A 12219-nucleotide genomic window follows, 5' to 3' on the forward strand; every position below is an offset into this window, starting at 1 on the left:
TACCACAAGGGTCTGTTCTTGGTCCGCTTTTATTTTCTTTATACATAAATGACCTTCCATCTGTGCTAGAGGCCTGCATGATCCACATGTTTGCAGATGATGTTCAATTATATCTCTGTTCAATTGATTCATCTGTTGAAGAAATGACCCATTTAATCAATAATGATTTAAGAAATGTCTCGCTATGGTCATCAAGGAATCTACTTCCCATAAATTCATCTAAGTCAAAAGCTATGTTCATCACCAGACGACAGATACATATGAATATCTTACCGAACCTAACTATAGACAACGATATAATCGAATTTGTTGATAGGGCTCCTAATCTTGGAATAATCTTCCAAAATAACTTGGAGTGGGATTCCCAAGTAAATTCCCAATGTGGGAAAATTTATGCGGGATTACGACATTTGAAACTCACGGCTAGTATGTTACCGGTATCAACAAAAATTAAGCTTTTTGGTTCTCTCTTGAAGCCGCACTTTTCCTATGGATTAGAATTGATGTTGAACGCTTCCGCTGCCGCATTAGATCGGTTAAGAGTTGCATTAAACCACTGTGTACGCTGGGTCTTCAATTTATCGCGATACGCCAGGGTTACACACCTACAACCCCGGCTACTGGGCTGCTTATTTTATGACTATCTTAAACTGAGAACCTGTACTACCTTATTTAAAATTATACATCAGGGACCAAACTACTTACTTGAAAAACTACAACCCTTTAGAAGCTCTCGAGTAAGACAGTACGTTGTGCCGCAGCATAACTCCTCTCACTACGGTAGTACCTTTTTCGTTCGTGCAATTACCTTATGGAATCAACTTCCTTCTAATATTCAAGCTGTGCAATCAGCTGCAAAATTCTACAGTGAGTGTTTGGAATGGTTTGGTAGAGGGAGTTAGATGGAGTGGATTGAGCATTGAGTCGTGTATAGAGTTATAATCGAGTTGTAGTAGTTTTTTTTTTGGAAATGTGGTATGAACAGCAATGAAACCGATTGTAGAAATTAATAAGAGATCACTCTTACTCTACAAGTATAGAATAAATAAATACTAAATACTAAATACTAAAAGGGGGGGCTTCCACACAAATTTCCTCATAACTCGAGAACTAATCAAGCAAATGGAACCAAATTTGGCATGTGAAGGTTTTCGAGGGCAAGAATATTTTCTATAGTAAATTAGGACCCCTCCCCACTTTAAGAGGGGGGGCTCCTGTACCAAAGAAACACAATTTTCCTCATAACTCGAGAAGTAATTAAGCAAATGGAACCAAATTTGGCATGTGGGTGTTTTTGGAGATAAAATTTTTTTCTATGATGAATTGGGACCCCTCCCCGTTTTAGGAGGGGGGTATCCTATACACATGAAATACAAATTTCCTCATAACTGAAGAACTAATCAAGCAAATGGAACAAAATTTGGCATGTGAAAGTTTTAGAGGGCAAGAATATTTTCTATGGTGAATAAGGACCCCTCCCCACTTTAAGAGGGGGGCTCCTATACAAACGAAATACAAATTTCCTCATAACTCGAGAACTAATCAAGCAAATGGAACAAAATTTGGCACGTTGGTGTTTTTGGAGACAAAATTTTTTCTATGATGAATTGGGACCCCTACCCACTTTAGGAGGGGGGGCTCCTATACAAATGAAATTCAAATTTCCTCATAACTCGAGAACTAATCAAGCAAATAGAACCAAATTTGGCATGTGGAGGTTTCTGGAGGCAAAAATATTTTCTATGGTGAATTAGGACCCCTCCCAACTTTAAGAGGGGGTGCTTCTACACAAATGAAATACAAATTTCCTCATAATTCGAGAACTAATCAAGCAAATGGAACCATATTTGGCATGTGGGTGTTTTTGGAGGCAACCATTTTTTCTATGATGAATTACGACCCCTTCCCCTTTTGAGAGGGGAGCTCCCATACAAATGAAATTCAAATTTCCTTATAACTTGAGAACTAATCAAGCAAATGGAACCAAATTTGGCATGTGGGAGATTTTGGAGTCTTGAATTTATTTTACGATAGTTAGAGACCTCTCACCCCTGTGGTAGGGGGATATGGACTCTCATACAAATAAAACAGAAATTTTTGCGAAACTCAAAAACTAATCGAACTCGAGAAATTCGAGACTCTTCCATAAAACATTAGTCAATACAAGACCACAAAAACTATCTATAGTAACACTAGAGCATTCAGGACGAGACGGTCGCGAGTGTTGCCGGTGTCCCGCCGTCGGAAGCGCCGCCCACTGGGGGGCTTGCAAAACTCGAGATTGTGACAAAGATCATCCGAGATTCATGATTTATGTACAACACAGGTTAATTTGTGGCAATACGAAGTTTGTCGGGTCAGCTAGTATATGTATATATAGCACACATTAAAATCTTAAACCGTTGATAGCCGCTCGTACGCAAATCTTCTCCAGACATCTACCGTATGCACTTTCAAATCAAAACCTGAGCCCGGTTTCAGTAAGCATGATGACGTCGAAGTTACAGTCGTTAATCGCCAAGAAAGCACCAATTTTGGTTCTCAATCCGCGCACGTTCTGATGGTATATCCATATTTGACATGAACTACGATCGGTATGCTGAAACGATGAGCGGTGCAGCAGAGGAAGCGCAAGATGACTATTATAATACTCGCCTCTGGTGGGAGCCCGTAGACTCCCACCGTCAATAGATGATCGCAAAAATGATAATTCTACGACAGCAGCTGATTGGTTGATGGACGGGACTAGTTTTTTGGACGATCTATGAACTCTCTAAATAACAATCCAGCCGGCCATCATGAAGCAGGGTCAAGCGCGATGTGCGACTTGCACGTATTGCAAGCATTCCGCTGGTTGTTCCAACTTTTCATCGGTTTTAGCGATTAGTAGATTGCACGGTGCACCGAGTCACCATGTCCGAAGCGTGCCAGAAAGCCGCTCAAGTAACAATTGCACTCTTATTGCTTTTTATTGCACTCTTATTGCGGTTTTTATGACGAATTTTGGTCATAATAAGAGCATAATAAAGCCCAGATTGTTACTTGGACGCTTTCTCGACATCGCAACCACGAGTGCAGTGTTATGGTGACAACGAGTTTTCACGAACGTTCCCTTCATGAAGAAGTTGCTGGGCGCTGAAAAGTTTGAGGCGGTGATCTCAAAATCTTTTCGCACAGTGGCACATCGCACATCCAAGCAGGAAAGAAAGCTCGTTGCTTATTTCTATAGAAAAGAACGACCGGCTGACCGGTTTGAGGTATTCACTTGAGCATTTCTTTTATATTGAACTTGGCTGTAGGCGGTATCAGAAGATCCCAAATACAGTGTCAGGAGATGAACAGAAATTGTAAAGAATTAAAACAACTCAGAATACCATTCCCGGTTAAGAGCATGCGCAAATCCTATAAGAAGGCAAACCCATCGATAGCCATCTCGTAAGCGCTGCATAAAAAAACCTACGATGTGCTTGAGAGATGGAAGTGGTTCTTCGTGATCGTATTTGTCCACTTAAGATAGACTTCGAAGTGTTGTCACCATTTTTATTTTATTTGATTTACTTGATTTAACTAAAAATCACAGCAGGCAAAAGATATCACATTTGGAAACAATTTCATCATAAAAAATTCCAATGTGAAACCATTTGATTATTTGAGGGCCATCCCGGACATTTCGGGCCTCATTTTTCTTTGAGTACGACTCATCCTACGACTCATAAATTTGTGATAGCCCAGGTAATTCGTGTCTCACTGACACTCTGGGGATCATCCCAAATCTTCGTCGGGCCTCTCTGTATAATTTTGCAAGACTCATCCCGAACATTTCGTGTTTTGCGCTGGTCGAGAATCATCCCGTTTTCCGGGTCTCAAAATCATTTATTCTATGATCGTAGGTTCCGCATATTTCTGCAATTTACCTTTTGGAAGTTGTTTTAATCGCAGTCAATCTTTTTCTTTCCTGATGAGATTCCCGTAGTCTCCTGTGGCGTTGAGTGATATAGCGTGATATATTCCTGGAGGTCAGGCGGCGCCATTTTGGCCCATTTGAATCCCATAGCTGATGCAGGAGTTTTGAACAATTTGTCTGGACAAGAATTTTTTTCCAGTAAGAAGTAAGGCTGACAGAATTGCCTTATAATAAATATGCTTGCAGTTGCTTAACTCGTACTTTTCTTCCCGGTTTACCGTTCCTCGAGGCAGCAACACGGAACCTCTCCTGTTTCGTTGCTTGCAGTTTGGTTCACGCTGATGTATGCTAATGACTTGAAATTAGGCAACTCGTTCGATAAATGATTGCACCCGGCTTGTGTGATAACAAACAAATCAAATAAACTCCCCAAATTCAAAACCGCATATTAATGGCGCCTTTTTTCTCTTTTACTCTTCCAATGCAGGATCGGGCGTACCGGGCAAACGCGTCGGCTACATGCCCCAGGAGATAGCTTTATACGGGGAGTTTTCGATCCGGGAGACCATGATGTACTTCGGCTGGATCTTCGGCATGCAGACGTCGGAAATTTCCGACCGGTTGCGGTTTTTGCTCAACTTCCTGGACCTGCCGTCCGAGTCGCGACTGGTGAAGAACTTGAGGTAATATTTGCTGTCATCTGCCTTATTTGATATTTGATGTAATAATTTTCTTTCTCTGGTTCGGCAGTGGTGGCCAGCAGAGGCGAGTCTCGTTCGCGGTGGCTTTGATGCACGACCCCGAGCTGCTGATCCTGGACGAACCAACCGTCGGCGTCGATCCATTACTTAGGCAAAGTATATGGAATCATCTAGTGCACATTACCAAGGCTGGCCAGAAGACGGTCATCATTACGACACACTACATCGAGGAGGCCCGGCAGGCGCACACGGTACGTGTGCCGTTAGTTCCGTTCCGTTAATTCAATCAATTAAACAAATCTCTATTAACACAGATCGGTCTGATGCGATCGGGGCGGCTGCTAGCGGAAGAGTCGCCGGCTTGTCTGCTGTCCATGTACCGTTGCAGTAGTCTGGAGGATGTCTTTCTGAAGCTATCCCGCAAGCAAGGACAAACGAACGTAGCACCTGCTGAACTAAATATTAGGTTTGTTTTCGAAGCGGGTGGGATGAGTTAATTGAGTGTTGAATCATTTTGAATCCTGTTCTTGCAGCAATAACATCTCGCTGTCGGCGCTGGCGTTCGGTAAGGCCAAGGACAATCCAGTATACGTGAGTCAGGAAAGCGGCGTCGTAGGACTGAACTTTCATCAAAGTAAGGAGGTACTCATAAGCGACAGTAATGGATCGACGTACGCTGTAAGTGGTGATTTGATGATTTGAAATGAAGCGTTGTTTTTGATGAAATTTTCTCTACAGATTAACGGTATGAACGGAGCTCCACCGGGAGCGATCAGTGAAGCAGTAGAGTGTGACGACTGTGCAGACTGCACCGATTGTACGAATGTAAGTTGCTTCTTCATTTTCAAATCAAACTTCCATTCTATTGCGCGATTTTTCCAGTTAACAACGCAAGGCAAACTGCGGGCACTGCTGGTGAAGAACTTTCTGCGAATGTGGCGAAACGTCGGTGTTATGCTGTTCATTTTTGCACTGCCAGTCATGCAGGTAATCCTGTTTTGTTTGGCCATCGGAAGGGATCCAACCAACTTGAACATCGCAATCGTCAACGGAGAAATGAATACGTCCAGCAATGGGGAATGCTATTTCGATGCCGGCTGTAGTTTCACCAATCTTAGTTGTCGATATTTGAACCATTTGAATACGACAATATCGAAAATTTACTATCCGGATCTGGATTCGGCCGTCGATGCCGTACGGCAGGGAAATGCGTGGGGGGCACTGTACTTCACGGACAACTTTACCGACGCACTGGTGGCCCGAATTGCACTTGGTGAGTTGTCAGTCAGGGCTGCGTTTGTGGAGCGAATCCTAACCTAATTGTTTTTTATTTCTGCATTGCAGGGCGAGATGCTGATGACGAAACTTTGGACCAATCGGAGATTCGCGTTTGGCTTGACATGTCAAACCAGCAGATCGGAATAATGCTTAACCGGGACTTGCAGGTGGCGTATCGGGAGTTTGCTCAAGAGCTGCTGCGAGTGTGCGACAACAATCCGAAGCTGGGTGATGTTCCGATTCAGTTCAAGCAGCCTATCTACGGAACCAATGATCCTTCGTTTACCGATTTCGTAGCGCCGGGAGTTATCTTGACGTGAGTTTCCTTGCAATAGGTTTGGAGAGTTGCCGTTTTAATCGGTGTTTTTGGTTTATTTTTAGAATTGTATTTTTCCTGGCCGTCGCGTTGACCTCGTCGGTGTTGATTATTGAAAGAACCGAGGGCATGCTGGACCGATCGTGGGTCGCTGGTGTAACACCGGGTGAGATCTTGTTCTCACACGTTATCACGCAGTTTGTGGTGATGTGCGGACAGACGGCATTGGTTCTTATCTTCATGATTGTGGTCTTCGGCGTTACCAACAATGGCGAAATCGTGTGGATAGTTTTGCTGACCATTTTGCAAGGACTCTGCGGTATGTGCTTTGGTTTTGTCATCTCTGCAATATGCGAATTGGAGCGGAATGCCATCCAGCTGGCGTTAGGTTCATTCTATCCCACACTTCTGCTGTCCGGTGTGATCTGGCCCATCGAAGGTATGCCTCTGGTGCTGCGATATGTGTCTCTGTGTCTTCCGTTGACACTGGCCACCTCGTCGCTTCGCTCCATTTTGACCCGCGGATGGAGTATAACGGACGAAGACGTCTATCTAGGCTTCGCTTCCACGGTAGCCTGGATCGTCGTCTTTCTGCTGGTGACACTGGTCGTACTTAAGTTAAAACGAGGCTAGGGCTCGTGCTGTAGGATCGCTTGTAGTTACATAGAAATCATTAATTTATATGAGAGCGCATACCATCATCGACTTTGTGTGATTCACAAACAAAAATCAACCGGTTTCCGTGCATTTTGGGTGGAGAAAAAGCACGAAGACCGGGCATGAAACCATCCTGGGTCGAACTGAACGAGAAACACTTAACCAATTCGTCAACTCGTGTTCCGAAAAGCGTTCACAGTTTCCTCCACTAACGAACATTCAAAAGCAAACTAGATTTCGCCTTCAATTCGACCCCTCAGAAACTGTAAAGGCCCACACACACTGCATACGGACTAAGGCCCGTATGCATTGTGTCTGGACCTGAACGAGAGGAGAGTAACATCAACTTTATCCTAAACCCCACCACGCTATACCCATTTCTTTGAGAGTCAAACCTCCTATTGACGGTGTAAAAAAAATACACAGCAAAAAAGACCCCCCGCTACTACTGCTGACAACAATTTAACATGGCTTTCCGCTTAGCGCATCCTCGCAGCGGCAACCTTTTCGTTCACATTTCGCCGAAGCAACTGAACGTAAGCAATTTGCTCAATTTTTTCTCTTAGTTATCATTTTCAAATTAGTCAAAAGCAAAGCAAAGCATCACGTAGAAACACAAACACACACACACGCAGCTAAAACCGAACTTCTGCTAGACTCCGGGCGAAAGCAAAAAAAACGTCGTCGCAGCGACGCAGACAAGATATTACCTAACGTCCGGAGGTCCCGGTTGGCCGCTCTGCGGCACCACCAAAAAAAAAGCAAAGCAATAGTTTTCCGCGCAGAAGAAGTAAGCAAAACAATTATTGAACTGTGATTATACATATTTTTTCTTTTTTTTTATATATACATATACGAGTAATTTCTCTAAGAACTTTTGTTTAATGTATGCTAACAAAAAAGTTTAGGCGAGAGAGATCCCCGTTTTTTTAAAATAATTTTATTAGGGAAGATGTAAACGCTAATAGAGAAAAAAAGAAACAAGAGGAAACCATAGACTTTAATGAACGTATCGAGAAAAACAAGTGTAGCGTCTGTCATCTCGCTTTCTCATCGGAAACTTCATCCCCATTTTGTGTGTATGATGTGTGTAAAAAAAAAAGAAACCGAGGAGACAAGGACAAACCATTACCACTTTGGAAGTAAAATAGAACGCATATGTAATCTAGTTTTTATTTGTGACGGGTTCAAGCAAGCAAAATCGCAAACTACCATTTCTACTATCCACTCCGGGCAGCTCTTGCATTTGTTTGATGTTTCGCATCTTTCAACGGACGGCACGGCGCTGTGCTGGCGGTTCGAAACTAACCTGATAGGAAGTGACTTTAAACGGAGGCATACACACACACAGCCTCCGTACCCTAACCGGAACATCAAACCAGAAGAGTGACGGGAGTGTAAACAAACAACGGGAAACTTGTAAACGGAGGAAAGAGAATACAGAAAACTTTGAACAATAGCACCGATTGCGAGGGCATTCCTTGAAGCTAACATACCGAATCTCCGTAGTTGGCCTGATCGAGGCTGGTTCGGGTCGAGCAGAAAAGATCCGAAACAACAATCTGGGTGGGAAAGGAAATTATTCGGATATCTCCCTGGGGTGACACTTGTAAGGAATTCGCAAGAATATCCGTACTCTGCAGGCCCAGCAATGGTTTACTAGGGGTGAACGGTGTCTGGAGCTCCCCGGTAATGGGGTTGTAAGCGTTGCAGCGAGCTCTGGCCAGGATGCAGGATGTGGCGTTCGTGTAGAATCCTACCCGATCGGATTCCAGGTTCAGATTTCGATTGTTCAGCGTCTGCAGAATGCACTGGTTAATCAGTGTGTTTGCGTTGATCCGACGAACACACCGAACGAACTCGCAGTAACCGGTATAACAGTTGGTTCCCAGGAGCGGTGGGGTCGTTGGCCGCAATCCAGTCGCAATAGCCTGAGGAAATAAAACCAAATGGTCATTTGGATGACCTTGGATGACCGACGGAGGCCATTCACTTACCGCCAATCCACTGGAGCATGTGGCGTAGCTGGTGTTGGTGAGATAGAGCGTTGCACATTGACTGATCGCGAGTAGCTGCGTTTGTCCTGACGGGAGAATTCCGGCGCGAAAAAAACACCCGTAGCAGGCATCTCGCGCTGTTATCGACGTGGTTTGGGTGCTGTTACAGAGTAAGTTAAACAGTGACAAGAGTTTCTGATTACTGTTGCTGCAGATTGGCTTTTCGTCCGACCAAGCCTGAATGTACTTGAAACCATCGGTTCGTGGCTGGTTGATAACGAAAAAGGACACTAACGCAATTAGAACTGTTCCAAATCGGATCGAGGTCTCGACTGTTGATGACATTATGCGATGTGATTACGTTTGTGGTTTCTAACTAACTGACAATGTGAAAGCTTTTTACCTGTGGAACTTTCTACTCAATTTTATAATTCTATTTAGAACACTCCTATTCTAACAATTAGATCATGCCTCAGAAGCCTACCGATTTTTGGACCCAAAACAGGGCCCTTTCCGTTTAGAAGGGAAACGGTTGGATGCACAACACATGAATGGTGATAATTTTCACGCTGTTTTGATTTCGTTTTCACTTTCACTCCCACTTTCTATAGTGCCAATGCGTGGGTCCGCTTTCATGATTCTGTTTTTCTGCAAATTAGTTTCGGGCTTTTTTAGCATGTTAAGAGGGATTTACACATTGACAGTTTTTTTGAATTGATAAAATCGATCATTGTCTTTCTAATTAATGTACATTTTTTTAAATATTAGTTCTATGTATTGCGCATCGCTCCGTGTGTGTCTGAGGATGAAATTTCGGCACTTGTGAAAGATTGTGCGCTTGGCGCACAACCGTTTGTTCAAGAAATCGTGTGCAAAGTTCTTAAGAAAATTGATATTTAATGGAAAGTCGAAAAAATCAATTTTTTTTGCATTTTCAGAATGTTGCACCTTTAAAAATTTTGCGCTAAAATCAGTGTTCGAAATTCGATCTTGTTAAAAAGTTACAGTAAAAACTGTAGGGTCACTTCAAGGGAAGTATTTTTGTCGCTGTCAGTTTTTCGAAAATTGGAAACAATGGTCAGTGGTCACCCGAAAAGCAACGTCGCGAATTGATTTTGCGCAAGCATCTGGCAAATCCTCAACGCTCAACTCAAAACTCTACACTCGGGACTTCGGAAAACAACTCGGAATCGTACAGTTAACGGTGAGTCTTGTGATTAAACGTTTCTACGAAACTCTGAGCATCGAACGGAACGAGAAATGCGGTTAGAATGGATGTTCTCTTATTGATCAGGATCACAAGCGTGTCGTGAAAGCGTCTATGTTTATGCTTATTAAATATAATCATCCGATCTAATTGATCTCAATCATCTTGGGGTGGGGAAAAGCCGTCTTGATACACTCGAGAGGCATAAAAACCCCATCTAGTGATGTCCGTTAATCGTTCGATTAACTCAATTAATCGAATAATTATAAAAATATTCGAATAATTTCTAATCGAATACTGGCAGCACGAGTAGTTGAAATAATCGAATAGTTCAAAGGAAATCATATGAATGCGAATAATCCCCGAATAATGGCCGCTAATCGTTCATAATCGTTCGATTAATCGAATTAATGAAAAAAATATTCGAATATTTCTAATCGAATACCACTAGCTCGAATAGTTGAATTAATCGATTAGTGCAGACAACGCTCGCCGATTAATCGGTAATCGAATAATTGAAAATTTCGGACATCACTAACCCCATCATCTTTTAGGCACATACATACATACATGGAACAATAAAAAGTACAAATAATATAAAAGTCAAATACAATTAACGACAAGGTCGTCGGAATACATTTATGGCAGACAGTATGGCACCGAATATCACCCTTCTCTTTCCTTCTTCAGTGTACTAACATGCTCCATAGACCCGGTTAGTGATGTCCGATTTTTCCAATTAATCGATTAGCTGATAATCGATTACTTTTTGAGCGGCCAATAATCGACATCGATTAATCGGCGCTATATAATCGATTAGTCGAAATAATCGATTGGTTATAATCTTTATGTCCCGATACCAGAAATAAGGATACTTGCTTACACTAGTTACACTTTCGGCTCTATCTCCATTGTTGTCCATCCAATCAAAATCGATTTCTATGCAACTGACGTTAAAAGAACTATATTAGATTGGTCGGTAAATAGGTTTTTTTTCAGTTGGATACCAGGCTTACGACTTGACACCTCTTTATCGACAGACTTCACATTCGTATTATTAGAGGGTTATTAGAGTAGAATGGGACAGTTACGAAGTTACGAACAACTCTACTGATTCTATCTAGCAGCATCGCCTGGCCGAGATTTGAACATACGAATACGACGACCGGTTTGTTAGATCAGCATCGTACCTCGAAACCAACTAAGTGAAACCAACTAACTGGCCAATCGCATGTGGTTAATTTAGTAGCTAAGCGCCAGCCACTGTAATAAATTAAATTTGCTAAAAATTGTTGAATAATAAATTTCAAAAAATCCAGCATAATCGATCGGCCAGGTAATCGATTATCTAATAATCGGAACATAAAGCAATCGATTAAAAATTAATCGATTATTTTGACAGATAATCGATTAGTTCGATTAATCGAGAAGTAATCGGACATCACTAGACCCGGAAAATCATCACAAAATTAGTTCAACTAACATGCTAGCCGTAATAAGATCTTGCAACTCCAAGCACTAAACATTGCATTCTATAGGTTCTATTACTTTTTAGGGTATAAATTATACTAAATATTGAGATTTCTGTCCAATTAAAATTCAACATTATATTTTCACTTTTTCGCCGTCGTTTTTCATTAATTTTTTTCGGCCGTTCCATTCGTCACATTACTCGCGAAACCTAACTTAAGGCCAAGAAAACTTTAATTTACCACCCGAATAGTTATTTAATAAGATATAATGATTTTCTGTTCACTTGAATTGATAGGAAAAACTTCGTTTCGATTCGCTATGTGCGCGAAACGGTGCTGCCACCTTCCCAAGTTTGTTCTATTTGTGTAGTCTGCAGGGATATCAGACTTGCAGATTTGTCTGCAAATTCCAGATTTTTGGAACGGTCTTGCAGATCATTATAAATTTGCAGATATTTGCAGTTGTTCTGACTTTTATTGTTTTGGTGCAGATTTTTGTTCGAAGCTCTTTAAACTTTCACAGACTTCCTAAAAAAGTGTGCAGATTTTCGCAGATTATTTTTAAACTATAGAAAATTCGAGTAGCCGGAAAACTGCTCGATTTTTTTCGGTTTTCGAGCAGTTGCAGACTTTTTTTTAGAAAATATGGCATCTCTGGTAGTCTGTGCACAGGTTTATTAAAGAGTG

General features: G+C 42.0%; 2 protein-coding genes across 3 annotated transcripts in view; one reads left to right on the forward strand and one right to left on the reverse strand.

Moving 5' to 3' along the window:
* LOC128732781 (ABC transporter G family member 23) overlaps window positions 1–8279 on the forward strand; it is a 77875-nt gene extending 69596 nt beyond the window's left edge. The window contains exons 5-12 of one of the 2 annotated variants that reach the window (XM_053826156.1): window positions 4392–4587; window positions 4655–4856; window positions 4920–5071; window positions 5139–5283; window positions 5344–5430; window positions 5488–5878; window positions 5950–6199; window positions 6265–8279. In XM_053826156.1, coding sequence (XP_053682131.1) covers window positions 4392–4587; window positions 4655–4856; window positions 4920–5071; window positions 5139–5283; window positions 5344–5430; window positions 5488–5878; window positions 5950–6199; window positions 6265–6832 — 1991 coding nt within the window. In that variant the 3' untranslated portion in view covers window positions 6833–8279. Of the gene's footprint in view, window positions 1–4391; window positions 4588–4654; window positions 4857–4919; window positions 5072–5138; window positions 5284–5343; window positions 5879–5949; window positions 6200–6264 lie in introns of both variants that reach the window. The other variant, XM_053826155.1, reaches the window with a different exon arrangement.
* Window positions 8280–8343: 64 nt separating this feature from the next.
* LOC128732723 (uncharacterized) lies at window positions 8344–9198 on the reverse strand. The gene is made up of 2 exons (XM_053826043.1): window positions 8854–9198; window positions 8344–8787 (listed from the first exon to the last, which is right to left on the reverse strand). Exons 1-2 carry the CDS (start codon window positions 9196–9198, stop codon window positions 8344–8346), a joined length of 789 nt encoding a protein of 262 aa, XP_053682018.1.
* Window positions 9199–12219: the final 3021 nt, after the last annotated feature.

Source organism: Sabethes cyaneus, chromosome 1 (assembly GCF_943734655.1).
Source record: "Sabethes cyaneus chromosome 1, idSabCyanKW18_F2, whole genome shotgun sequence".
Lineage (NCBI taxonomy): Eukaryota > Metazoa > Arthropoda > Insecta > Diptera > Culicidae > Sabethes > Sabethes cyaneus.